The sequence below is a fragment of the Callorhinus ursinus genome, unplaced genomic scaffold, assembly GCF_003265705.2.
Source record: "Callorhinus ursinus isolate GAN/ISIS: 27379988/994484 unplaced genomic scaffold, GSC_fseal_2.0 scaffold3, whole genome shotgun sequence".
Taxonomy (NCBI): domain Eukaryota; kingdom Metazoa; phylum Chordata; class Mammalia; order Carnivora; family Otariidae; genus Callorhinus; species Callorhinus ursinus.
The window spans coordinates 32982385-33010154 of NW_027397065.1; the positions used below are offsets into that span (position 1 = coordinate 32982385).

At 37.4% G+C, this 27770-nt stretch overlaps 1 protein-coding gene across 8 annotated transcripts in view; it reads right to left on the reverse strand.

The window, feature by feature from the left end:
- The window catches only part of RANBP17 (RAN binding protein 17), a 324967-nt gene extending 302555 nt beyond the window's left edge, over window positions 1–22412 (reverse strand). For 5 of the 8 annotated variants that reach the window (XR_012377245.1, XR_012377247.1, XM_073890024.1 and 2 more), the window contains exons 1-4: window positions 22282–22406; window positions 14067–14213; window positions 10463–10553; window positions 1845–2026 (exon numbers count right to left, since the gene is read on the reverse strand). Coding sequence is in view for 6 of the 8 variants with exons in the window: in XM_073890024.1 (XP_073746125.1) it covers window positions 1845–2026; window positions 10463–10553; window positions 14067–14213; window positions 22282–22299 (438 nt within the window). In the remaining 2 variants the exon portion in view is untranslated. Of the gene's footprint in view, window positions 1–1844; window positions 2027–10462; window positions 10554–14066; window positions 14214–22281 lie in introns of all 8 variants that reach the window. The other 3 variants (XM_025867045.2, XM_025867044.2, XM_073890032.1) reach the window with 2 other exon arrangements.
- Between the last annotated feature and the right edge of the window lie 5358 nt (window positions 22413–27770).

The window sequence follows — 27770 nt, forward strand, 5'->3', positions numbered from 1 at the left end:
ATTGATTTACATTCTGCTCCTTATCTTGTTGTGAATCAGTAAATTGGATAGCACTGCCATGGAGGACAGGAGGCTCTCCTGGGTATGTATGTAGAAAGGAAGCCCATCAGTGTTTGTAGTGTGGTAGCAGTAAGACTGCAATAACAGAGAAAAGAAGATGTACAAAACTTCAGGCCATTAAAGATTTAGCAAATTTAAAATAATTTTTAGTACAAAATTCACAGAAGCTGCTAATACCCAAAAGAACCATGTAGGACTATATTTGAGTACTTAAACATTAAAGTCAGTTGCCTTTCTCATGATTCAAAGTTAGGTTAAGTCATACCCAGAAAACAAGGGCTTATTTTTGTGATACTTTGATACACTTTGAAGACAATACATTTTGTTTCTTCTGGTTTCACTAAAGCTCAACTTAAGTTCAACTTACCAGTCCCTGGAAAGAGAGCTTAAGAAATGTTAACCAACAAGAATGACTTCATTTCATTCCATTTTCAACCTTAATTTTATTTTTAAAATAGCTCTGAAGTCTCTTCTTGCCTACACTAATGATTCTTGATGAGCTGTGTGTGATCTTAGTAAATGACAAGAGAGGGCTGCTGTTTTGTTAGCCAAACTCTGGAGTGAGGAAGTCATTTGTCTCTGCATAAACTCTCCCACCGCCCCAGGGCTGCTCTCCTCAGGGCTAAAAATACGTTTATTCCTTATGAAGTTTTAGATGACCAAGTATTTGTTAGCCAGGGTTTTAACAACATGAATAAAAGAGAAGCAGCATAGTCTAGTGTTTCATATCCTGAGGCTTCTAGAATTGCACTACATGGTAGAGTTACATCTTACACAGGAATTTGCTGCATAAGAGATAAAAATCTCAGAAAGTCCAAATTGCCTCTAACTGCCAATAAACCAATACTGAACCATCTCTCAACCCAAACTGCCAGTTTTTCCTCAAAAACTGTAATAGATCACTGCTTCAACAGCACAGCACCAGCTAAAGTGCTTTTTTTTGCAATTAGGGATAACATCTATATGAAAAAATATGTATTTTTAAATATCTGAATCACACTGAGCAAGGCAGGATGGTCATCCTAAGAGGCATGCAGAGACTGGAAATAGCAGATTTAAGTTTGCCACATCATACCTCAGGACACAGAATATTCTGTAGAATGGCAAGTGGAATCACCAGCTCAATGTATATGACTGTTCTCTTGCTTATTTTTCTTACTTTTTGCAGTTTAAATGCCTGAATTTGCGTAGGTTAAATGTGCATATGCTATAACTTGAATCATTTAAGTTAAAAATATCCCTGAGAAACTAGCATAGTCAACATGGTCTAATGCAACAGTTAAATATATGTATCTCTTAAGTTAGAAAACTTGCTGAAGTGCTTGATCTATGCTTTACTAGGTCACCATGCAACTTTATGCAATTCACCTAACTTTCCCCTAAGCCTCAGTTTTCTCATTTGCAAATGAGATTCACTTCACAGAGATGTAATGAGCATTACATCACATAGTACATGAAAAATATTAGATCCATTTTGTATATATGTAGTACATAGACATGCATGTTAGAAAGGACAGAATATGTATTTTTTGAAATTTTCTAATTTTTGTGTATTTTCTAACATTTTAATGTTCATTCTTCTGGTTTTGAACTTTTATAATGGCATGATGCTCCTTTATTGGCAATAAAAAATAAAGGGCCCAGAGGATAAACAGTAAGTCATAATTAATATGGTACTGGTAGTCACAGAACAAACCATACAGCTTTAAGAAAAGTTTTCTAAGCCAAAAAAAAAAAAAAAAACCAACTAGTGATGTTCTAATAATGTAATAATTCCTTCTTACCTGAAGGAACTTCTTCACATCAGCAATAATTTCTCTGAAGACAAACTGGTCTTTCTGAACTTCAAACCATCCCAGCTTAGTGATTTTAGCAATGACTTGAATTAGAGCTTGAATAACAAAGGGTACCAGCTTGGGTTGTGATGCCACATAATTAAGAATGTAGTTTCCTGTAAGAAAATATTCTGTGATCATTTGAACTTTTCAGTAACATAATGTGAATCATGTGAAGAAAAACAGCTGGTAATTACACATTCTTTGACAAAAAGTTAATCCCTTTCTCTAAGATATATACTTATTTAAATAGTCATTTCTGCTGCAAGGCTTATTGGGAAAAAAGAAATTTGCTCCAATTCAATTTATATATTAGGGGATAATCTGAGTATAATGAGAATGTCAATTTTGTTTTTGCATGATTTCATGTAGAAAAAACTGCCATGTGAATACAGAAAACTGCAACCAGGCCAAATGAAGCAAACCATATGCAAGATGCATAGACCTCAAACACCTAGTAACTATCTCAGGTTCACCTTATATGTTATCAGCCTCACGCATCCTTATACTTTTCCAAACTATTTCAGATCACCTTCCTTCCATCACTTCATTATAACTCACAAACTGCAACCCTTCTGAAGTCTACACCCAAAAACACAATTCAGGTCTTTAAGATTAAATGCTTATTTATTCTACTATTTAAGTATTTCTTAACCATTTAAAATGTGTAAAACTCTACTAAACCTTTTATTAGATTTCTTTTTTTTAATGTGTCACTGACAAAGTGTCTGAGTTTTATTTCCATATCCCATTTCTCTCATGAGCCCTATGATTTTATTGCATAACAATGCACAGCACAGTCACTTCTACGGATGCATATATCTTATTATAGCAAAACTGACTGTACGCTATCCTGTTTAAGTGGCATAAAAAATACAAATAGTACAGTATGATAAAATAAGTATATAAGTTAGGAAAAGTACGAATAGAATAGTAAATTAAAACTTGGAACAAAGTAGATATACCAAAATCATTATAAGTGGGTAGCAAAGTCAGCTATGAGCTTCCTAGTGGATTGAATAATTGGTAACAAATATGCCAGAAGTCTAACAGGAAAATAAAGGAAACAAATTTTAAAAGGGAAAAGATTCCATTTCTACTTTGGCCCCAAAGGCCAACATGCCATTAGGGAAAAGAGTGAAGAAAAGGTAAATTCTTCAATATTTAACTAAAAATAGCTTTAATGGAAATAGCTGTAGTGAGATTCTTGACATTAAAAAAAAAATTCTCATGACTCAACCTTAATTTTTATTAACATCAAGATTATATAGTTATGCAAATAAAAAAATTAAATCTTTTTAAAAAAGATTTTATTTATTTGAGAGGGAGAGAGACAGGAAAGGAGAGGGAGTACAGGTAGGGTGAGGGGCAGAGGGAGAAGGAGACTCCCCGCTGATCAAGGCTCCATCCCAGGGACCTGGGATCATTACCGGAGCCAAAGGCAGATGCTTAACCAACTGACCCACCCAGGCTCCCGAAATTAAATCTTTTTTAAAAAGCACAGATTTTCCTAGAATTAAGATAAATCTGAAAAAGGTTTCTCCTATGGATTACAGTAATATGGATATCCTAAGGTTCATTACTTGTAACATTTTATTTCAATAATGAAGATTAAGAAGACGACACTGCTTCTAGAATATATAAGAAAATCTGGTTTATTTACTTCAATTATTTTTACTATCTTGAAAAATTTTAACTTGGAGGGGATGTGGGAATCTGTATGTGGGTAATGATAACCTAGGAGGGTAATTTCAAAATAATAAAACAACCAAATGGGAGATAAACCAAGTTTGACATTTAAGGTATTTATCAATAACCACACCTTCCCAGACTGCCCAAGTAAAGACACTGGCTAATGAGTTTATTATCTAAGGCAGAAAAAAATTTAATAGACTATATTTTTATTTTAGCTGATTGCTTTACATAAAATACTCATGTTAAGCTTTTTTACATGACTTCTAATATTTTTCCAGTGTAGTAAGTATCTATGATAAGGATCAAGTAAAACAATACCCATCTCATCATCACCAGGCCAAGATAACAGAGAAAAGCCATACCAAGAAGAAAATGAAATGCTCAAGAGGACACTCAGGAGAATGAAATAAAACAGCTACAAACACTCCCAGACAGAAGTTAACAGAAAGTTGCAAAGCTGCTCACTAGAGGCTCTTCGAGTGTTGAACCCTGTATAACAGTACTATTTAGCATTTACGATGCTTGTTAGAAGTGCTTCCCAGCAAATTCCTTATGTGGCTCTTATAGCAATGTGAAGATACTGCTATTATACTTTTATTACTATTATCTTGTTTCTTAGGTAAAAGGTCAAAGAAGTGAAATAACTTATCACAGCGGCCAAATTGGGCCTAAGTCAGGTTGTTTTGGTTTAAGTTTTTGTTTGTTTGTTGCTTTCAAATACTGGCCAAACCATATGTCTTAGTAGTTATGAGTAACTCAAAACTCTAAGTCCAAACTTGCAGACAGTCTTTGGGAGTTTACCATCATTAGACTGATGTTTTTGGTATTATACATTATGGGATTTAATATTAAATACTTTTTTTTAAACTTTTTTTTTTTTTACAGATTTTTATTTATTTATTACAGAATGAGAGAGAGAGAAAGCACATGAGATGCGGGGAGGGTCAGAGGGAGAAGCAGACTCCCTGCTGAGCAGGGAGCCCGATGCGGGACTCAATCCAGGGACTCCAGGATCATGACCTGAGGCGAAGGCAGTCGCTTAACCAACTGAGCCACCCAGGCGCCCCAATATTAAATACTTTTTAACTGATTTCAGGTAAAAAAAAATATGCCACAAAATTTATAAGAAAACACACAAGAATCTAAAAAAAAAGGGGAAAGATTCAATCTCTACTTTGGTCCCCAAGGCTAATATGTTATTTGAGAAAAAAGTGAAGGTAAATAACCTCAGTATTTAACTAAAAAATTTTTTGATGGAAATAACTCTCAAATTCTAAGGAAAAATTTGAGCTATAAGCTATGCCCAGAGATTAGCTTAGGACATATTTGAAAAGAAAGAACACATGGGACAAAAGAAACTATCACAAGAAGTCAAGGTAAGACCTATGAAGTGAGGATGTGGAGAACCTAGAACCTTCATGCATTGCTGGTGAGAATGCAAAGTGGTATAGGCACTTTGGAACTCAGTTTGGTGGTGGTTGTTTTTTTTTTTGAGATTTTATTTATTTGCCAGACAGAGAGAGCATAAGCAGGGGGAGTGGGAGAGGGAGAAGCAGGCTGCCCACTGAGCAGGGAGTCCGACATGGGGCTCAATCCCAGGACCCTGAGATCATGACCCAAGCCAAAGGGCAGACACAACCGACTGAGCCACCCAGGCGCCCCTGGTGGCTCTTTAAAAGTTAAGCATAAACTTACTTATGACCCAGCAATTCCACTTCTAGGTATCTACCAAAAAGAAAAGAAAACATATGTCCACACAAAGACTTGTGTGTCAATGTTCACTATAAGATTATTTATTGTGGCCAAAAAGGAGAAATAACCCAAATATCCATCAAGTAGTGAATGGATAACAAAATGTCATATATCTATACAATGGAATATTACTCTACAATAAAAAGGAACAAAATATTGATATATGCTACAACATTTTGCTAAGTGAAAGAAGCCAGATGCAAAAAGCTACATATGGTGTGATTGTATTTATATGAAATATCTACTAAAGGTGAATCTATAGAGGCAGAAAGCATCCTAGCGGTTGGCTGTATAGGAGCAGGACTAACTAAATAAGCATGAGGGATCTTTTGGGGATGACAGAAATGTTCCACCATTGAATTGTGATGATGTTCACATAACACTGTAAATTTACTAGAAATCATTAATTGTACACTTCAAACTTTAAAACTTTATGGTATATAAATTACATCTCAAGCTGTCTGAAGGGAAGGAAGGAAAGGAGGGAAGGAAGGAGGACTGACTAATTTATACAGGTAATTAAACTTAAGCTACACTTTCATTTGAATAGACCAGAGAAACAAGATTAAAAAAGGCACCAAGGCAGAAATAACACGGCATGAGGGGAAGACCTTCTGGCACAACTACTAGGCTAGTACCAATGAACATACATGGTTACAAGAATGGTCCATCAATTACAAGCTCATAAAGGGACTTGAATACTAAGCTGAGGAAATGGTATTTAACTCATGAGCAATAGTAAGCCACTGCTAATTATACTAATAAGAGTAGAAAATAGTGTGGTGAATACAGAGAACTGGCAATAGAGTTAATGTTGGAAAATAATGAGATATGTAGTCTGGGACTACATCATGAAAAACTGAGGATTTTGAGGTGATGTAAAGGCAATGTGACTGTTGAGGCAATTACTCACATTTTCCACTTTAACTGACATGCCAATTATTCTACTTGACACATCAGATATGTCATGACAAACATTCTAATCTACTTTGCAGAAATAAGACCAGTAGGTTAAACCAAAGAAACTCATAAAGGGAACACATCATTTGTTGCTTGGAATTGTTTTCTAAGTTTCTACTTTTCTTTTTTCCAAATTTCCTTTAAAGCATGTTCCTCTTTTTATTTAAGTATTTATTTAAAAAAATAAGTCAAAAAGACCATCTGACAATAGGCCTATATCTTTTAAATAAACTGAATCAGTAATTATTCTGCACCAGGCCCTGATGGGTTCACTGGTGGGTCCTACCAACATTTAAGGAAGAAATTATATCAATTATCTTCAATCTCCTCCAGAAGACAGAAGCAAGAGAATTCCTTCTAACCAACTCTATGAGGCCAGCACTATCCTAATAACAAAACCAGACAAAGATGTTATTAAGAAACTACAGACCAATATCTCTCATCAACATAAAGAAAAGTCCTCAACAAATTATTAGCACATTGAATCCAACAATGCATAAAAAGAATTATATACCCCAACCAAGTGGGATTTCTCCCAGGTTATGCAGGTCTAGTTCAACATTTGAAAATCAATTAATGTTATCAAGAGAGGAAAGAAGAAAAATCACATGATCATATTATTAGATGCAGAAAAAGCATTTAAGAAAATCCAATGGCCATTTATAACTCTCAGCAGACTAGGAATAGAGGGGAACTTTCTCAACTTGAAAAAGAATGTTACAGAAAACCTAAAGCTGATGGATGAAACCAAAGAACTAAATAAATGAAGAGAGATTTCATGTTCATGGGTAAGATGGCTCAACATTGTCAAGCTGTCGGTTCTTCCCAACCTGATCTGTAGATTCAACACAATCCAAATCAAAATCCCAGTAAGTTATTTTGTAAACATTTACAAGCTGATTCTAAAGTTTACATAGAGAGGCAAATGACCTAGAATACCCACCACAATACTGAAGGAGAAGAACAAAGCTGGAGGTCTGACACTACCCAGCTTCAAGATTTATTATAAAGCTACAGCACTCAAGACAATGCGGTACTGGTGAAAGAACAAATAGGTCAATGGAACGGAGCAAAGAGCCCAGAAAAAGACACACATGAATACAGTCAACTAATCTTTGACAAAGGGACAAAGGCAAAAAAGAATGAAGACAGTGTTTTCAACAAATGGTGCCAGAACACCTGGACACCTACAGGCAAATAAACGAATCTAGACACAGACCTTACACTCTTCACAAAAATCAACTAGAAATGGATCTCAGTCCTAAATGTAAACCACAAAACTATAAAAACTCCTAGAAGACAACATAGGAAAAAAACCTAGATCATCTTGGGTTTGCAGTGACTTTTTGCACACAACAACAAAGGCACACTCCATGAAAAAAACAGTGATAATTTGGACTCAGTTAAAATTTAAAACTTCTGCTCTGGGGCGCCTGGGTGGCTCAGTTGGTTGAGCGACTGCCTTCGGCTCAGGTCATGATCCTAGAGTCCCTGGATCAAGTCCCGCATCGGGCTCCCTGCTCTGCGGGGAGTCTGCTTCTCCCTCTGACCCTCCCCCCTCTCATGTGCTCTCTCTCTCAAACATATAAAATCTTTAAATAAATAAATAAGGGCGCCTGGGTGGCTCAGTTGGTTAGGCGACTGCCTTCGGCTCAGGTCATGATCCTGGAGTCCCGGGATCGAGTCCCGCATCGGGCTCCCTGCTCACCAGGGAGTCTGCTTCTCCCTCTGACCCTCCCCCCATCTCATGTGCTTTCTCTCTCCTTCTCTCTGTCTCTCAAATAAATAAATAAAATCTTTAAAAAATAAATAAATAAATAAATAAATAAATAAATAAAACCTCTGCTCGGGAGAAACATCAAGAGAATGAGAAGACAAGCCACAGACTGGAAGAAAAATCTTTGCAAAAGACTAATCTGATAAAGGACTGCTATCTAAAATATACAAAAACTTAAAACTCAACAGTAAGAAAACAACCTGATTTAAAAATGGGCAAAAGACTTAGACACATCCTCAAAGAAAATATACAGATGGTAAATAAACGAATGAAAAGATATTCAATCATATGTCATCAGGGAACTGCAAATTCAAACAGTAAGATACTACTACACACCTACTAGAACAGCCCAAATTCAAAACATTGAAAATACCAAATGTTAGCAATAACGTGGAGCAACAGGAACTCTCATTCATTGCAGATGGGAATGCAAAATGGTACAGCCACTCTGGAAGACAGCATGATGATTCTTTACAGAATTAAACACACTCTTACCATACAATCTAGCAATCACTCTCCTTAGTATTTACCCAAATGAGTTGAACTTATGTCCACACAAAAATCTGCTTTAAGCTTTATTCATAATTGCCAAAACGTGGAAGAAATCAAGTAGGTGAATGAATAAATTGCAGTACATCCAGACAATAGCATATCATTTAGTGCTAAAAAGAAACAAGCTACCAAGCTGTGAAAAGACATGGGAGAAGGTTAAATGCATATTACTAAGTAAAAGAAGCCAACCTGAAAAGCCTACACATTGTATGAGTTCAACTACATGACATTCTGGAAAAGGCAAAACTATGCAAACAGTAAAAAAATCAATGGTTGTCAGAGGTTAGAGGGGCGGGAGGGATGAATAGGCGGCACACAGAGGATTTTTTGGGGGCAGTGAAACTATTCTGTAGACTATTATAATGGGGGATATATGTCCTTATACATTTATGCAACCCACAAAATGCATAATACCAACAGCGAACCCTAATATAAACTACGGACTTTGGGTAATGATCATGTGTCAAGGTAGGTTCATCAATTATATCTTATGTACCTCTGGTGCAGGACACTAATAATGGAGGAGGCTATACATGTGTGGGGGACAGAGGGTATGAGAACTCTACTTTCTGCTCAATTTTAAAAAACTGCTCTAAAAAAATGAAATCTATTTAAAGTGTGTGTGTGTATGTGTATGTGTGTGTTTTACATAAGTAAGTCAAATAAAATCACGATGTTTTATGTGTTAGTTTTATAATGTTTGGACTCTAATTTTTAAAACTGTAAATTTGTTTTGCTTCCTTAAGCACACAAGTCCATGAACACATGGATAAATCCTGCTCTAGGCTTTCTGCAGTCTATGATTCTGGGTCCTTAAAGAAAAGTATTAGTCAAATATATGAGGCAAATGACATGTCATTGTGTGATTTGATTGTTCAAAAATTGGGCTTAAAATCCATCATACATATACATTTTAATTCTTCTGATACACAAATACAAATAACATGAACCTTGAGTCTGGAGAGCATATATGAATCAACAGTTCATTTCTACTATGAACAAAGATAACTGAAAAAAAAAATCCCATAGCTCAATTATTAGACTTCTGTCCATATGAAAAGCAAACACATACATACAGCTACACACACACACACACACACACACACACACACACACACACACACACACACACAAATCTTAAAATACATTATTTCTGAAAAATATACTGCTACTTCATAGAATCAGTTTTCCAACTACACTAAGTTCCAAATACTATTCTTCCATATACACATTATCTTCCTAATAAGTAGGAACCTGCTTTTGATTTGACATGCATCCCAAATGATTTTGTATAGCATCCTGAGAAATAAATGGAGAGTTGACTTCTTTCCTATCGTTCAGTTGCAAATGAAGTTAAGACAATGGCTAAGAGCAAATCCACACAGGTTGTGTGGATTGGAATCACAGCTCTACTTTTGAGCTGTGTGATCTTGGGCACACTACAGAGCCTATCAAATCTAAAATGAGGATAATAAGAGCACCCACTTCATAATTGTGGTGGATAAAATGAGAGAGTACAAATCTTACCAACGGTACACACAATAAAATGCTAGTTATTTATTTATTAGTAAACTAAACAAATGCTTTTTTGCTTACACATCATTGTATAACACATCGCTGTTCATCACTAGATGGGTAAAGGAGACCTAACAACTCATCTTCAAAAAATAACAGAATTTTAAATAACTTGCATCCCTGTTAACAGTTTAACAAATTTAAAAGGAAAAAATTATTTTGAAGTGCAATGTTAAATAATGTAACATTGTGTGTCAACTATACTTCAGTAAAAAATAAAGTGCAATTTCATAAAAAAGCATAATAAACCACTTACTGATATCTACCCTCTGTTCAACTGGCAAAGGACTGACTCGGCTAACAAGTTTTGAAAGACATGTTGCTGCAAGGAGCTGAGCATAGGAAGTCTGTAAAGAATAATAAATTTTATTTATTATTATCACAAATGAAATTAGAATCATCAAAACACTGACAGGAACTTTTCCTAAGCAACAATGGAAATTTTTCTGGTTTTCCAAGCTGGCAGATTTACAATGAATAAAGTATATATACAAATACACACATATATGTATACAATCTCTCTTAAGGGTTCAGTCATTGAGGAAGGTGTAGGTCACTTTTTCACACAGCAGCAAATAATCGAGAGAAAAAAATTATTTTGAGCAAGTTCAAATAAAATACTCTTACCATGTCTACACAGTCCTGTACATTCTGGCCTCTGATTATCTCTTCCAATTCACCTGGTTCCACTCTTCACTACTGTCTGATCACAATAGCTTGTCTTTTAGCCCCTTTCAATGCCTTTCCCACCCTGACCTCCCCACTCCTTCAGATCCATGTCTTACTGTATTGTATCCTCTTTGGCCACAAATTGTCTTAACTTAATAGTATACTCAATCCATCAAAATTTGGTCCAGTTATCCACTATACCTCCAGTAATTTCTTGTAAAAATAGTCCTTCTTTCTTTTTTTTCTCTTGACTAGATGTCAGCAAACTAAGGCCCGTGGATCAAATCCTATCTGTTTTTGCAAGGTCCGTGGGGTATGAATGGTTTTTACTATTTTAAACAGTCGGGGGAAAATAAAAATAATATTTTGTGATATGTGAAAAATATATGAAATCGAAATTTCAGTGTCCATAAACACAGAACATAGCCATGATCATTCATTTATATATTGTCGATGGCTGCTTTCACGCTACGACAGCAGAGTTGAATAGTTGAGACAGACTGTATGTGGCACTCATTGCCTCCTGCTGCTGAATGCATTATAAATTGCAATAATATTGTTATAATTCCACAGCACCTAGAGTGCCATGGGTATTGCCATGACATGTACCTTTGATTATTACCAGTGCATAACCATCATGTAAAAACAAGATAAAAGCAGATTTCAAGTATCTAACTTTTAAGGCACAGCAGAGTTTGAATTACTGTTATTGAATTAGACAGCAGAGCAATGTGCTCTTTATGAAATAGCACTACAGCTGTCTTAAAAGACTATAATATATGTTGACAATATCAGACTAAGTATTCATGACAATGTTCCTAACTCACAGGAAATCAACAGTCAGAAAAAGTAGAAAATTCGAAGAGTATCTCATCTCAGTGGAATTTCCTCACAAAAATAAAATGGGACCGAGACCAAAGTTCTGAAGTGACTTGTTTGTTAGCCAAACAAGGAAAGTCATTTACCAATGGAGAATTAATTAAAATCACCATTACTTTACTGTAGTAGTGAAATTATATATGCGGAGAAGATAAACCTCAAACTACTAGCCTTTCAATGAGAACAATGCTCAAAGAGCTGAAGACATGGAAGCAACATCAGAAGTCCATTTCAAATAAGGCAAATGATTTGGAGGTTCTCTTTAGTTCCTAACAAGCTGACAGATGTGCTAATTCTGCCTATTCTGTTACCAATATTATCCATTTATTCCAGAAGTCAATGCTAAGTCTGAAGTGACTAAAGACCTCTATGAAGAGTCTATGTGGAACTTCAGGCCAGAAATATTTTCAAAGAAGTTGAGAAAACACTAATTGTGTACAACCTGAAGCAGTATCTGCTAAGATGTGTCACAAGTGATGGTAAAAATATATGGAACAGAAAAGAGCTTAGTTGTACAAATTTACAAAGCTTATAAAAATATAAGAGTCTAAAACCTATGGTTATTATGTTCTTCATCAGTAGATACTCTGTAGTAAATTATTTGAGTCTACTATGTGTTAATGAATCAGTGGTGTTAATAGTAGACTTCAATTCACTTTTGTGAACTTATCCTCAGTTCTGTGAATTTCTGTCAGAAATATAAGCTGAAAGTCCTGACTTGCCCCACCACACCGTAGTTCAAAGCTTAGCAGTAGTAAAGTTTTATCGCAATTTTTTTTTAGCTCGGGGCTGAGACTGAAATTTTTCTGAGAAGAACCACTATTGTTGAATACTAAATGGCTTTGAAAATTAGCTTTTGCTGCCAACTTGATAATGTAATTCAATGAATTCAACCTAAAGTTACAAAATTGCCTAAAAGGCAAACGAGTGCTTAGTACTTACATTACAAAACTTATAATTCAGTAAAGTCATTTCAATAATAACTAACACTTTTTCAATCACAACTAGTAGCTGCTTTATACACTTTCCACACTATCAAAAGTTAAAACAAATAGCAAGATCTTTATTCCTGAGTATATTTTCTGAGCTCAAACTATACTTCCAGCAGCATTTTTCAGACCCCGATGCAAGTGCAAAGGAAATTTCCATATTTTAAAATCCATTTAACTGAGCAACTGAGGAGCTTCCACCTAACCTTCAATTGGATGTGATTAATTTGCAATGTAATGACATTCTGAAAGGCAAACATCATGAGAAGTTTCAACAGAATTCTATAAATGCCTTCTAAGTGATGAATATGCTTAATTAAAATCATATCTTATGGATTGATATCAATATTTCACAATACCTATCTATGTGAAAAGACATTTTCAAAGATAAAATATAAAAAAATCTCATTACAGATGAGTATTAACACATGAACATTTACAATCAACATGGATGACAGAAATATTAACTTTGAACCCTAATTAGGTCAAATGTTATCTCCAAAAGAATAGTTTCATTCTTTTGACTATTAGATCTGTATTACAAAAAAACTATACTCAATTATTATACTTTTAAATTTCATAAACAAAACTTTATGGAAATTTGTTTTCTCTCTTCTTATAGATGTACTTACAAAATATCCTTGATTTAGTCTCTTGGCCTGCAAAGTCTAAACTATTTACAATCTGGCCCTTTACAAAAAATGTTTGTTGACCTCTGCTCTAGCCCCTACAATCTCCTACTGTAGCAATACCATATCATTTTATAGCCATTTTTTACACACTTATGCCTCCTCAACTAAACTATGAGTTTTTTAATGCATGTACATAAAGCAAGTAGGTAGTACTATACCTGGTTTTACATTTAAGTATTTGCTACATGACTACTGAGTGAATGGCTAAGTATCTCTAGGAGGGAGGCAGGCAAGAGGTAATCAGCATTCCTGTGAACCATTCCTTCATGTTTTAGAGTTAATTACAACCTGCCTCTCTTACCTGAAATTTTTTTTTAAAAAAAAGCTCTTAGTCAACTTTCTAAAAAATGTAACCTTTGCCCACCACTGATATGAGACATCAAAAGGGGTCAAGACGAATGAAGAAACTATTTCAATTCACGCCTATTTCTACCTCTTGGGCTCTCTTCTAAAGTTTGCTTTCCAGGTTTTCCAATTCTTTCTATGATTAATCTCTTTGACAGTGAAATAAACTATAACAAAAAGATATGTGTAACATCTGTCAATTATCATTGCTAACCTACACAAATTCGTTAACACTGACATATATCTACTGATCTTTCATGGTTAATCACTGTTATCAAATACTTACTGTTCCTTGTTCTAATAAAAGTTGACATTTGCTGAGACATTCTGGGCTGTCAATAAGTTCCAGGAGTGCTTTCTCAGCCTCTATTCTTTGTGTAAGATCAGTCCCTATGTAGAGATGAGTACATAGCACTTCCAATTCAGCCAAGCTCTTGAGAAGAAAAAAAAAATTAACATTTTACTTGAGTGAAAGACAAAAATAAGGTATACATAATAATACAGGAACCGAGGGATGCAAATATCATGCCTGAATTCATCAATTCAATAAATACTTATTGAGCTACCACTACTTTACTAGGGGTCACAGTGGTGAACTTAAAAAAGGCCTATCTCCTATCATCAAGTTATTTATTTATAAATTGACAGTACTGTAGTGGAAAAGTGAGAGTATAGAAAGAGAAGGACTTGCTTAATCCAAGGAGTTTAAAAGGCTTGCCTGAAGTAGTAACATTTATCCTAAAAGGGTGAGCCAGATGAAAAAAGACTAGACAGCAGTGCAGGCAGAGAAGTAGTGTCTACCAGGGCCCAGAACAGAGCATAATCATTTTGAGGTATTAAAAGGTCAATGTCCCTGGTAGACAGCAAGGAGGAGATGCCAAACGAAGCTGAAGAGATAGGTGGGGGGAATTATCATGAGCAAGATGCAGACACTATGTCAATTACATTATTTCTCAAATTATAAGAATTTCAATGGTTCCATCCATAAAAAAGCAAAGATAATTATAAATATACACTGATTTGGGGCTTCTGAACTCATGACTCATAGTGCTGCAGGCAAACTCTGTCATGATTTTCAGGAACTATGACCTAACCCCATGTTATTTCTAGCAGTGTAATAACTGGTTATCATGTTGTAGGCTCCTCTTTTATAAGCACAAAGAATAATTCATTCTGTTTATAAATAAAATTTTATCTGAAGATATAAAACATGGATAATATCTGGAAAAAAAAATGAGATCAGCATTCTTGTTAGCTTAACACAATTTTTGTTAAAGGCCCTTGACTAAAACAAACTACTTCACTTTGAACTTGAATTAGAGAGAATTCTTTGGAGGACAAAAAAAAAAAAAAAAATGGCACAGATTTCAATATCAGGTAGTCATATGAAGGCAATGGGCTATTCCCAAAGAAATGCCATTTTTATCCTTTCTGGCCTGAATTTTTATGTGGCAGCCTTAGAGCTACACTAGTCCAAACATTCTCTCAAAAACATATATCTTTGCCTAACATGAATGCACACAAAACACTGAAATGAGACATCCTCTAGCTCCTTTATTCGTCTCACTTCTCTCTCCTTCTTAGCTCCTTTATGGCATTTTCCATTTTCTAACCAGGTCAGAGCCCAACATCCCAGACTTGGGAAATTTCTGCTAGAGTGAAAGATAAAGAGAAAGGTTTCAAATGAATAAATTAAGATAAAGGACCTCAAGTGCGACACATTTTAAACATTTCCCCCACCTAGACTGGCCCAACAAGCCCTCAGAGTACTGCTCCATAATGCTCATAATATTAAAATGCATAGAAAATTTATGGTTCATGAATACATATGAATTTCCATATTTTCTCCAAGGGTAAGAAATACAAAAATAGAAAGAGCTACCTTTTTCCCCCTCTCTTGACTCATGATCAACCTCAGAAGTCTTTTCCTTCATCTAATAAACTTGAAAGGCTGAATTTTAGAACTGGTAATACCCAGAATGATTTAATGATAAACTGATCCTGCTGTCAAGCATTCATCGAGGCCTAAGAGTCTCTGAAGAAGTAGATTTTGAATTCAAAGAGAATTGGGCCAGAAATAGTGACAAGACCTAACTGTTTAAAAGCAAAAGGCAGCAAAAAAGTTAAGACTCAAACCTATCTTTTGGTTTGTTTGGAGAATTAAATGAGTAAGGTCACGTGACTTCTGACACAGAGTATACCCTATGAAGGCTAGTTGTTTATTATTATTATGACTTAATAACATTGTAATGGGTCGAACTGTATCCCCCTAAAATATATGCCCAATTCCTAACCCTGGTACCTTTGAATGTGTCCTTATTTGGAAATAAAGGTAATTGCAAATCCCTAAATTAAGGATCTTAATGACACCATCCTGGATTTAGGGTGGGCCCTAAGTCTAATGACTCGTAAAAGAAAGGAGAAGTACATGTGAGATGCAGAGACACAGAGGTACACAAGGGAGAAGGTCATATGAAGAAGGAGGCAGAGACTACAATGATGAATCCACATGCCAAAGTACACCAAGGATTTACCAGCAGCCATCAGAAAGTAGGAGAAAGGCATGGGGCAGTTTCTCCCTCAAGGAGTCCAGAAGGAACCAATACTACTGACATATTAGTTTCAGACTTCTGGCCTTCATAACTGTAAGACAATAATATTCTGTTGCTTTAACCCACCCAGTTTGTGGTAATTTGTTACAATAGTACTAGGAACCTAATACAAATATTAATATTAATCAAGTCAGTGGTACTTAAGTAAACCTATTTGGAAAGATTCCAGAAAAGTTCTGGAGATTATTTTGTCTGTTTTGCTATACTGATTTAAAGAACCTCAACAAAGAACAAATGTGGAGTGAATTCAAACAGTATTGGTTTAAGTCAACAATATTACAAATTACCTTTTTCTTTCCAAAAGTATTTCAAAGTATTAACTGAAAGGCAGTGCAAAATAAAAAGGGAAGGATTTGAACTTTTTCTTAAGAAAGACTGAAAAAAAAGGTGGGGGCGGGAATCAAGTCATTCTTTCACTGTGATGATAATAATGAAACACATGCCAGGCATATCAAATCTTTTTAGAGAAAAGGATACACCCACAAAGATCCTTACTCTGGCGGAAAGGCATTATCTAAACATGTAAAACACTTAAACTCACAATGTGGTGAATGCTGACTGACCAAGCAATCTTCTGATTAGCATTGGACTTTCCAGAGAATCTATAAAGAAAGACTTTATTTTTCACAATGAATTGATAAATTTGCATCTTGGTTTTACACACTGATGTCTACGCATATGGTTAACATTTGAATGCCTTAGAGAAATGGATCCCTTCTCTATTTGCTGACAAATCAGGTTTGAGTTATTAAAGCTCCTGCAAGGCTTAATATCAATATTAGAAGCCCATAAAAATAACTAATAGGTAGAACAAGTAGAACTGGACATCACCTAACTCCCAAAGAATAACTATTAAATATAAACAGACAGCATCCAACTTCCATAGCATGAGACAATGACATAATTCTGCCTTAAAGATCTTCCAAGTTATTCTGAACTCATTTCTAGTCTTTGCATGTGACATACAATTAACCCCTAAGTGATGTGACTTCTTTCTATACAGTGATTCTCACACACGTATCCATCAATGGGTAGATGCTAAGTAAAACAAACAAACACAAAAAGCGTACATATTGGAAGGTATTACAGGAAAAGAAAGCAGATCACAGATTTTGGCCAGGGAGAGAGGAGAGCAGAACAGGATTTACTGATGGTTTCACAGGTGTAAACATATATCAAAACAGCACAATTTAAATATGTGCAGTTTATTGTCAGTTATACCTCAATATTAAGCTAAAAAAAAAAAATGATGGCTTTTGTTCTAGGGAAAAAATGGCCCCTAATTATAAACAAATAAATCGATGAGCCACAAAAATCCCACCCCAATTGAATTTAAAACTCATTTCAATTACTTCTCTATATCTTTCCTGCCATCTGGAATTAAGGTTCTTGATTATCATTAATAGAAAACACTTTCATATCAAAGTTACTAATTTCCCCACAAATCTTTGTTTCTTCTTTCCTTTACTACCTTTTCCTGAGCATACCTGAAGGCTTATTCCTGGGTCTCTTGAAACTCCTCCTTCTACAATGAATCAAGATAGTATTTGTTTTTAGAGCTTTATAGTTTACAAAAGTATTTCCATATTTTTCAACCAATCCTGAAAAGTAGACTCCTACAAAGTACATATCTGTAGTACACCCATCTTAACACAAAAAACAAAACAAAACAAAACACTGAGGCTGAGAGATCAAATATATATATATATATATATATATTGCTTAAGATCAAGTGTGGAGTAAATGGTCAATTTTGAGCCAAATAAATACAAGTCTACAGACCTCAAGAACATGCTGTCTCCTTACCACCCTGATGTCTTTACTTCAATCTGCAGGGAGATAAGCAGATGATGTCCTATTCCATACTTTCAACCCTGTCTGCTCACCATCTTTATACCTACCAATTTCTTCCTCTTGGAAATTCAGAAAGATGCTAAAAACAAGCCAAAAATGTCAGAAACTGAACAGATTTCCACTTCAAGTGGCTCTTTGTTTTCAGTGGTTTCAAAGGTCTATCCCAGAATCTAGATTTATAATTTTGATGTCAGCTTTGTCTCTTCCTTCTCCTTAGCCCCTCCTATATAGTTAAAGAGTTTGGCATTGCCCAGAGAAAAGTCTGGCCTTTACCCTCAGATTCTGGAAGGTTAACCTATATCATACCGATTGGCCCGTTTCTGTTTAGGGGCTGGGAGTTGGGGGATACACACCGTAGTCTTAAGTTGGGGGCTGGCCACACCAGAAAGACCAACTGTGTGTTTTAGGGTAGGGGCTTTGGATCACATTAGTATTAGTCAGCCCAAAGACTGAGATCAATCAGGGGGGCAATCAATAGTCAATCATGACTATGTAATGAAGTCCCAATAAAAAGCTTCCTAGTTTGCAATACTCAATGCACTCTGTCATACATATAGGCTGGGAGAGTAACATGTCCTAAGGAGAGCAAAAGCTTTGTTTTGGAACTCTCCCAGACTCTGCCCTTTGCATCTCTTCTTTTAATCAATTTTAATCTGTGTCCTTTCCCAGGAATAAACTGCATGCATATGACAGCTTCCAGTGAATTCATTGAGTCCTTTTGATAAACTATCAAATCTGAGCGTGGTTCTAGGAAACCCCCAAATCTGCAGTTGGTGTCAGAAGTGAGGGCAGTCTTGTGAACTATGCCTTAAACCTCACAGTTTAGCTAATTCCTGGTATATACCTAATTTGTCATAAAATCCTAACAATTCTTTTTAACTCGAGACTCAGACTCAACTACATGATAGTCATAGACAATAGAGCAATAGAACAGTATTTTCTAACTGTGGCCTCCAGTGCCGTGGATTTCTTCAGCAGCTTCTTTGGGAATGAGGAGAAGCTCTAGAATCTACCACTTATTGACCCCAAGCAAATTATTTCTTTCTAAACCTCACTTTTGAAACTGCAGGTAGTAATATCCACCTTCCACAATAACCATGAAGAGTAAGATAGAAGACAGAAAGCTTAACCCAGTGCCTGGCACACAGCAGATCCACAATAAATTGTAAATAATCCCTTCAGTGTGCGATAAATTATAAAACACTATATTGGTGTTCTAGCTATTGTTTCTCCCATTCAAGTCCATACCGCCATGATCTTTCCCAAACCTCTTTCCCATTATGTTACCATCATGTTCAAATATAACAGTGCACAATCACATCTAGATAAATCAGGTAGCCTGGCTGGGTATGAAGAAACATAGCCATAGTCCCTGGTTCTGAAAAAATTCTGAGAGCAAAAAGATGAACCAAATGAGTACTCTAAATTTTTCCTGGCATTATCTCTTGATTCTCATCTCAATCCCTCTGTTCTACCTAAAATTCTTATATCTTACCTATTCCCAACTCTATCTTTCCTCACTCTGCCTTTCTCCCCTCAATCTGGACTGTCTCCTCTCAGATGATAATCCAGATTCATTGCTTTCTTTGGGACAAAGTATTCTAACTCACTCACAGTTTCCTAACCACAATGCATGTACCTTGATGGTATGCCTGGCATATTGATCCTCCAGCCCTCCAGGCAGCCAGGCTTTTGGCTGTGAGTTTATGTCAATGAACAAGACAATCACCATTTTTTACGTACACCATAATGTGAAAAAGATTGTGGAGAAGTGCCCTAACCCACCTTACACAAGTCCGTATCTTTACTTATCACCCTAATGGCATAATTTTTGATGAGCTACCCTGGTGAGTAGGTGGACAGTAAGATATTGATACGAAAGAATATTGAATTATGTATTACTAGGCCTACTCTAACTCTACAGCCTGCGGCAAGTCACAACTGTTCTAAGATTCAGTGTCTTCAAGAATAAAATGTATGTATATACATATATGCACATCTCTCAAATTAGTTGTGGGGCTCAAAATCTACAATAAGCATGTGAAATTCAAAATGCTAGGTACCGGTCATCAATATTAATAAATGTTCCTTGAGTTAACTGGAGAATATGGTCTCATATGCTAGAAATACTTCAAACTGAAAAGTTTCAGAGCTTTTTTTCTGGCTCTCAGAACTGTTTGATCTTTTATTTGTCCAACTACACTTTTGAGCTGCTATGAAATACATTCCTGGAAAACCAATACAGGTAGTTTTGGCATTACCAGCTAATTTTTCCAACACGATACCGAAGTATGAAGAAGTCTTCCAGGACTGAGGAATTTACTATTATGCATCATCTTTCTAAGGCTGAAAACTTCCTAACTTCCACTACAGTCTTTACTCTCCAGATTTACACCTGAACTATGAACACTTGATTACCTATTTACAACCCCAAAGTCCTCCCTGTAAGTTTCTTCCTGTGAAAATCTCCCAGGGGGCATGTTTACCAGAGTGGAAATAAATAACATTATTTTGACCTGGACACCCTCAGAAATGGCAAGGAGTCAAAAGGTAATGGGTGGGGCTCACTACTTCCTGGTCTATAAATCGTGGAGCTGTCAATCACCTGACAGGAGAGTGGATGGCTGAAAAGAAAAGATCCTTTGGAAGAATCAATAAATAAGAAATGAGTCAGTATGACCACAGGCAGTCCGAAGAAGACTACAAGAAGAACTTGACACATAGACACAGTCACATTATGAAACTGACTACCCTCCAAGGTCATTCCTGCCATCCACAGCCTCCCCTTCTCCTATTTTATATGAACCTTATGCTCCAGCCAGACCAAACTTCCTGCAGGGTGCCATGTTCTTCCACAATTCCTCGCCATCATTCACATGGTCCTTTTGCCTCTATACTCTTCCCCTCCTCTTCACCTGGCTGGCTCCTACAATTCTTTCAAGACCCACTAGACTGCAAGTTCCAAGAGAGTAGAGTAGAAATCAGTTTTGCTAGAGCTGTCTTCCGTGCCTAGCAAAGCAGGAACTCAATACATAACTGGACGAACGGAAGCTCAAAGAAACGCAAAGCATCTCCTCTGAAAAGCAGAGAAGCTCTGCCTCATTCCTTCTCAACACAACACACACACACACACACACACACACACACACACACACAAACACACGGTTGACTGCCCGTCTTCAGTGTTCCCATGATATCCTGTGTTTAATTCCACCATATCATTTTTACATGTACTGTAATTATCTGTGAATTCTGTGAAGGCAGGGATGGTAAGATGATGTAATCCTTTAACCCAGAACTGTGCACAGTGCTTGAGACACAGTGGGGAGCTCTATAAATGTTTGTTGAATGAATAACTGGATGCACATGCCAGTGCAGCCCGAGAATACGTGAGCCTTCCTCCTCAAGCACGCGTCCCATCCTAATCTCCGCGCTCCTCCGGCACGCTGCCCCGGTTTCCTCCTCCAATAAGGCTGCTGCTAAGCACTCCGCAACTCCCTACAGATACAGCCCCTGCCCGATGTAGCCAATTAAAAATCCAACCGCTGCCGCCGTTCCTTCGGGGGGCCCTGGCCCCCTCTCGAACTGCATCCCAACCGTGTGGAGGCTGGCGATGGAACTGCGGCCAGCGACGCGGCGGGAAGGCTGGTCCGGCCCGGCCAGGTTCCCACCTGCCTGGGCGCCGCCAAAGCAGCCCTTCGCGCCGTGCCCCGCGCAAGAAGTGCGGGCTACCGCGCAGCGGATCCTCAGCATCCGCACCTCCCCGGAAGAGCGAGCTCCGAACCTGGCCCCTGCCCCTCCACCCGCCACCCCCGGGCACGGGCCATCCCCTCCTCGGGCCCGGGCCCGGGCCCGGGGTGGGCAGCCCAGGCCAGTGCCCGAGTCTCCGGCCGGGGCGGGGGCTGGGGCTCCGAGGCGCCGGTCCAAGGCCCGGCGGCCTCCGCCGCCGTCCGAGGCCCTCAGTCTCCAGACCGCAGCGTCCCGCCGGGTTCCAGGGGCGGTGGAGCGGGGGCCTGCGGTGCAGAGCGCACTGACCTGGAAGTGCAGCGCCATCTTCCCGGGAGGCGGCGCCGGCCGGCCGCCCCGAGCGCCGGAGGGGAGGGAGCGGAGGCGGGCACCGCGGAAGCCCCAGCCGCCCGCGGGGTCCCTGCGCCGCTGGCTTGCTCCGCACGTTCGTCGCCTCCGCCGCGCGGCCTCTGCGTTTGAAGCGCTGCACGGGGCGGGGCCTGACGGGATGGGGCGGGGCGACGGAGACGGCGCGCGGGGGGAGGGCCTGAGGGGGCGGGGCCTAGGGAGCCGAGAATCCCAACCGCCCCCAGCGCGGAGGTTTGAACCGCTGATGTTACCTCAGGTGGGTCGTAACCTCTGACATCTTTCCTTTGACACAACCACCACAACCCAACTGTCAGCCATGACCCCTGGCTCTTACATCTCCCACAAACTGTTGATCCTGAAGCCGTACAACACAACCATTGCCCATGGCTTCTGATGCCCCCATCTCCACAATTGTTCTTGTCCCCTGAACACCCACTTGCTGTGCACAATCAGCCATAACCTTGGACTCCTTCATGCCAACTGCTGTCCTTGACCCCTGACTCCCAGAGTCCAACTTCCATTTTCTTTTTAACTTTATTTGGGTTAAAATTAAAATGACAGTGTCTACATGGTGTTAAGTTGTAAAATTCTAGCTCACCTCTTACTACTTCTCGCCTGTATTTCATTTAATATGAATTTGTATTTTACACCAAATGATTCCATTGGAATGAGAATTTATTTGAACAAAAGTAGGTCAAAGTCACTCCTTTCTGGTGCTTTTCGTTTCTACTTGAAGACTGACCCTTCCAGTTGGGGGCATTGTACTTTAGTGTGAAAAATTACTTTAATACTTCTTATAGTTCAAGTTTACTAGTGACAAATTCAGCCTTTGTTAACATGAATACATCTTTATTTCACCTATATTTTTAAAGGATAGTTTTGCTAGGTATAGAATTCCATTTTGTCTTTTAAAAAATATGTTCTCAGCATTAAAAAACAAAACGTCTTTTTCCTTGATTTCTGGTTACCATTGTTTCTGTCAAGAAGTTAGCCATCGGTCTGACTATGGCTCCTTAAAGGTAATATATCTCCCACCCCTGGCTGCTTTAATTTTTTTCTTTCTTTTTTGTCTTTAGCAGTTTGAGTGTGATGTAACTCTGTGTGTGTGTGTGTGTGTGTGTGTGTGTGTGTGTGTGTGTGTTATCCTGCTTGGGATTTGTAAGGCTTCTTAAATATGAAATCTGATATTTTTATCACTGTTTGAAAATTCTCTGTATTTCTTTAAATATTGCTTCTGTTCCTCTCTGTCTCTTATCCTTTTGGAACTCCAGTTATATGTATGTTAGACTTTTTTGAGTACTCCTTATGTTTCTTACACTCTTCGGTATTTTTTTGTCTTTTTTTCCCTCATTGTGTTTTAATCTGCATATTTTTTACTGACCTGTCACCCATTCAGTAGAAACTCTGTTCTGCTGTGTCTGAGCTGCTACACAACCCCTCTGTTGGAATCTTAATTTTAGTTATATTTTCAGGTCCTGAATTTTCATTTGAGTCTTCCCCTTCCATTCTTTAAACAGGTTCTAAGGCTCTGGTGGAATTGTTTATCTTTACTCTATTTTCTTGAACATTTTAATCATATTGTTTAAAGCCCCTATCAGATAATTCCAATATCTGAATCACCTATGGGTCCTCCTGGGTTTTGGCATTTGGTCTTGTTTTTTAAGCATGCCTATAATCTCTTATTGAATGTCAAACAGTGTGGTAGAAAAATTGTAGAGACTGTGGATGATATCAGCTTTCTCCAAAGAGGATTAAGTTCTCTTATTGTAGTAGGCAGATAGAATACAAGTGAATCACCTTAATCTGATTGAAACTTGGTTTTAGGCTTTTAAATTCAAGTTTATCTCAGTTTTGCCCTTATTTCTAGGTCATGGTTCTTACCAGATCTTACTAGAGCTTGAAAGCCTGAATATTTGCCCAAGACCCTTCCACCTTGTGGGGCTTGAACTCTAATCCCCATTTCCCCAGTACTGTGAAGCTGCTAAAATCTCTGTTCAACTCTTTAGGCACTGCTGTTCTGCTGAGTTTCTTGAAGTCTCCTCCTGTGCATGTGCATCTTAAGAATTTACTGATGATTTAAAGGGAATTTATATACAGATTTTGGGGCTCACATCTCTGTAATGTTCTCCTCTCTAGAATTGTATCCTTCAAATCCCAGCTGCTTTTCTTCCTAGACTCCCATCTCTGCTCCTAGCCTACTGAGATTGCTACTATCTGTTTAGCTCTGTTACCCCGTGCTTATTCAGAATGCCCAGGGTGGGAACTGACCTGAATGTGGACCTTGCCCTTAGTGCTTTCATGCTCTCAAGGGTTGAAGCCAATCAGGTCTTCTTGTCTTTACTGGTTGTTCCCTAGTGCCTTCAAGCAGTTGTTATATATGTGTGTGTATGTGTGTGTGTGTGTCATTGTTAATACACATTAAATTATCAAATTTATATTTGTTATATATGTAATATATTAACATATTTGTTAAATGTATATATATGTGTGTTTATATAAGTGTATACGTGTGTGTGTGTGCGCGCGCATGTGTGCGCGTGTTTGTCCTATTTTTATAATTGATTTAAGTGGGAGGTCTAATTCAACATAAACTACTCCATTATGATGAGACTGTTTGCATCTTCTATTCTTCACCCTCGATTTTTATAGCTCATCCACAGCCCATGAGTCCTCGTTCCCATAACCCAGCTCCTAAACTTGAAAATGTTCAATACCCTCATTCTGCCATTCGTGACTCCTGTGTCCCAGAGTTTTTGATTCCTATATTCTATTTCCATGCTTTAAGACTTTTGATATCCAGTCTCATTTGTGACTCCTACATCCCTAGCACCAGTGTTGATTTCTGACCTCCCTATTGCATTTGCCATACAATACCCCATTATTTTAACTGCTTATTGCCCTTGTCTAACTTCTGAATCCCAGTCCACATTTTTTTTTAAAGATTTTATTTATTTATTTGAGAGAGAGAGAGGAGAGAATGAGAGATAGGAAGCACGAGAGGGAAGAGGGTCAGAGGGAGAAGCAGACTCCCTGCTGAGCAGGAAGCCCGATGTGGGACTCGATCCCGGGACTCCAGGATCATGACCTGAGCCGAAGGCAGTCGCTTAACCAACTGAGCCACCCAGGCGCCCCCCAGTCCACATTTTAAAGCTATTGTTTTAAAATGGCATTTCCCATTACCTCAAATTTTAAGCTATTACAGGAGGAACAATTTCTTGAGATTTGATCATTTGGCTTTTTTTTGCCCCATAGCAGAATATCCTTGGCACAAATATAAGATTGTGATAAAAACAGCAGCTGACTATTCTGTGGATTTGCAAGGTAACTCAGAAAATGAAAAGCCAATTATTTTTTCCCTTTAAATTTGAGTGACCACTTAAGATTTCAGTTTATAATGAACTCTCCCTTCCATGATTTTCTAACAAAATATGCACACAACTCTGTATCTTTTTTGTCAATTAATAAAATTTAAGATAGAATTGCGTCACTGCAGCTATTAAAACTAGCACACCTGGGGCACCTGGGTGGCTCAGTCAGTTAAGTGTCTGCCTTTGGCTCAGGTCATGATCCTGGGGTCCTGGGCTGGAGCCCTGCATCAGGCCCCCTGCTCAGCAGGGAGTCCAATTCTCCCTCTCCCTGCCCCCACTCATGCTCTCTTTCGTGCACTCTCTTTCTCAAATAAATAAAATCTTTTTTAAAAAAATTTTTAAAAACTAACACAAAAGATGCTCCAGGATGTCAAATAATTCATTTCTATCACAAAACTCAATTGAAAGAGGGACACTTAGAGCTCTTAGGAATTACAAAAGTATCTTCTATGGCAGCTAGCCTTCTAAAAAAGACAAATGGATCTTTGATCTTTGTATCTTTTCAGGAAATTCAATTAACATTTGTAATTCTGGTACCTTACGAAATTCACCTAACATCTTTGAGTTTTGATTTGTTTTTTGTTGTTTCCATAACAGGACTTATGTGGGCCTGAACTTTGGGACTGAAACTTCAAAATATCCAACTAACAACACCAAAAAAAACCTCAAAATATCCAACTAAAATTCTTTTTTTTTTTAAAAGATTTTATTTATTTATTGGACAGAGAGATAGAGCCAGAGAGCACAAGTTGGGGGGATGGCAGAAGGAGAAGGAGAAGCAGGCTCCCCATGAGCAGGGAGATGGAGAAGGGCTCCATCTCAGGACTCTGGGATCATGACCTGAGCCAAAGGCAGATTCTTAACTGAGCCACCCAGGCGCCCCTCCAACTAAAATTCTTACTTATCAATACGCAAAATATAAAACCTATGGTCAATCATTTACTTTAGTAGCACATATAAACAAAAATAGGAAACATTAGTACACACCTCTGTTAATTTATTCTATAAAATGTAATTTTATTGAATACACTTAATAAGATTAATTAATACCTCAGTAAGTTTTAGGAATCCAGCAGAAGGCAGGCAAGTGAGAGAAACAGGAGAAAAATGCATCCAAAAAATTCAGTTATGTAAAACCCCTCCAAAACACAACAGCTGGATAAAATATGTATATTTGTGTATATTTCTTTCATATTGGTTGATTTCAACTATGATTTTATTTTATCAAGTCATTAACCTTAAACTCTATTTAAATATCCAGTGTGAAACCAGAGTAACAAAAAAAAATTCTCCTCTGGTGATATAAATATGAGTTATCTCACAATCTTTATTATTACACATATACTAAAAACTGTACACACTTTTCCTTAAATGATTTTACACTTTTAACATACTGGCAATAACAAATGTATACTGCTATGTATTAATAATGCTATTATTTTGACAAATTAAAACTAATATTTTTCATTTTGTATATTGCCTTATATTACTTGCTTATTAGTTCTTCCAAATAATAATAAATAGTTTAAAGCATTGGTTACCTCAGGAAGATAGTAATGTTATGTTAACTATGTATCCTTAAAGTTATCCCTAAGCAGCATCATAGTAAAATGTCACTGACATGTAAGGCTACTGGATAAAGTAGTATACCCATTCCGAAAAGCAATTTGCAATATATATCAAGAATCTTGAAAATGTTTATCATCTTCACCCAACTTCAAGAAAGTGATTCTAAGAAATAACCTAAACTGCAAAAAAAAAAAAGTTTTATATGTGAAGTTATTTATTAAAGCATAATTTATAATAGGGGAAAGCTGAAAGGTTAAGTAAATTATGGTACAGCGTATGGCAAAATCTTACACAGTCGTTAAGGATTATATTTATAGAGAGTTTTGTAAAAATGTGGAAAATGCTATGTTAAGTGTAAAAGGCAAAATGGAACAGTACGTCATTAAAATCAAATGAAAAAGGCATAGAAAAAATTAATGGGACAGAATGCAAACAAATGTTAACAGTGCTATCTTATGAGTCGTGGAATTAACAGATGATTTTTTTCTTCTT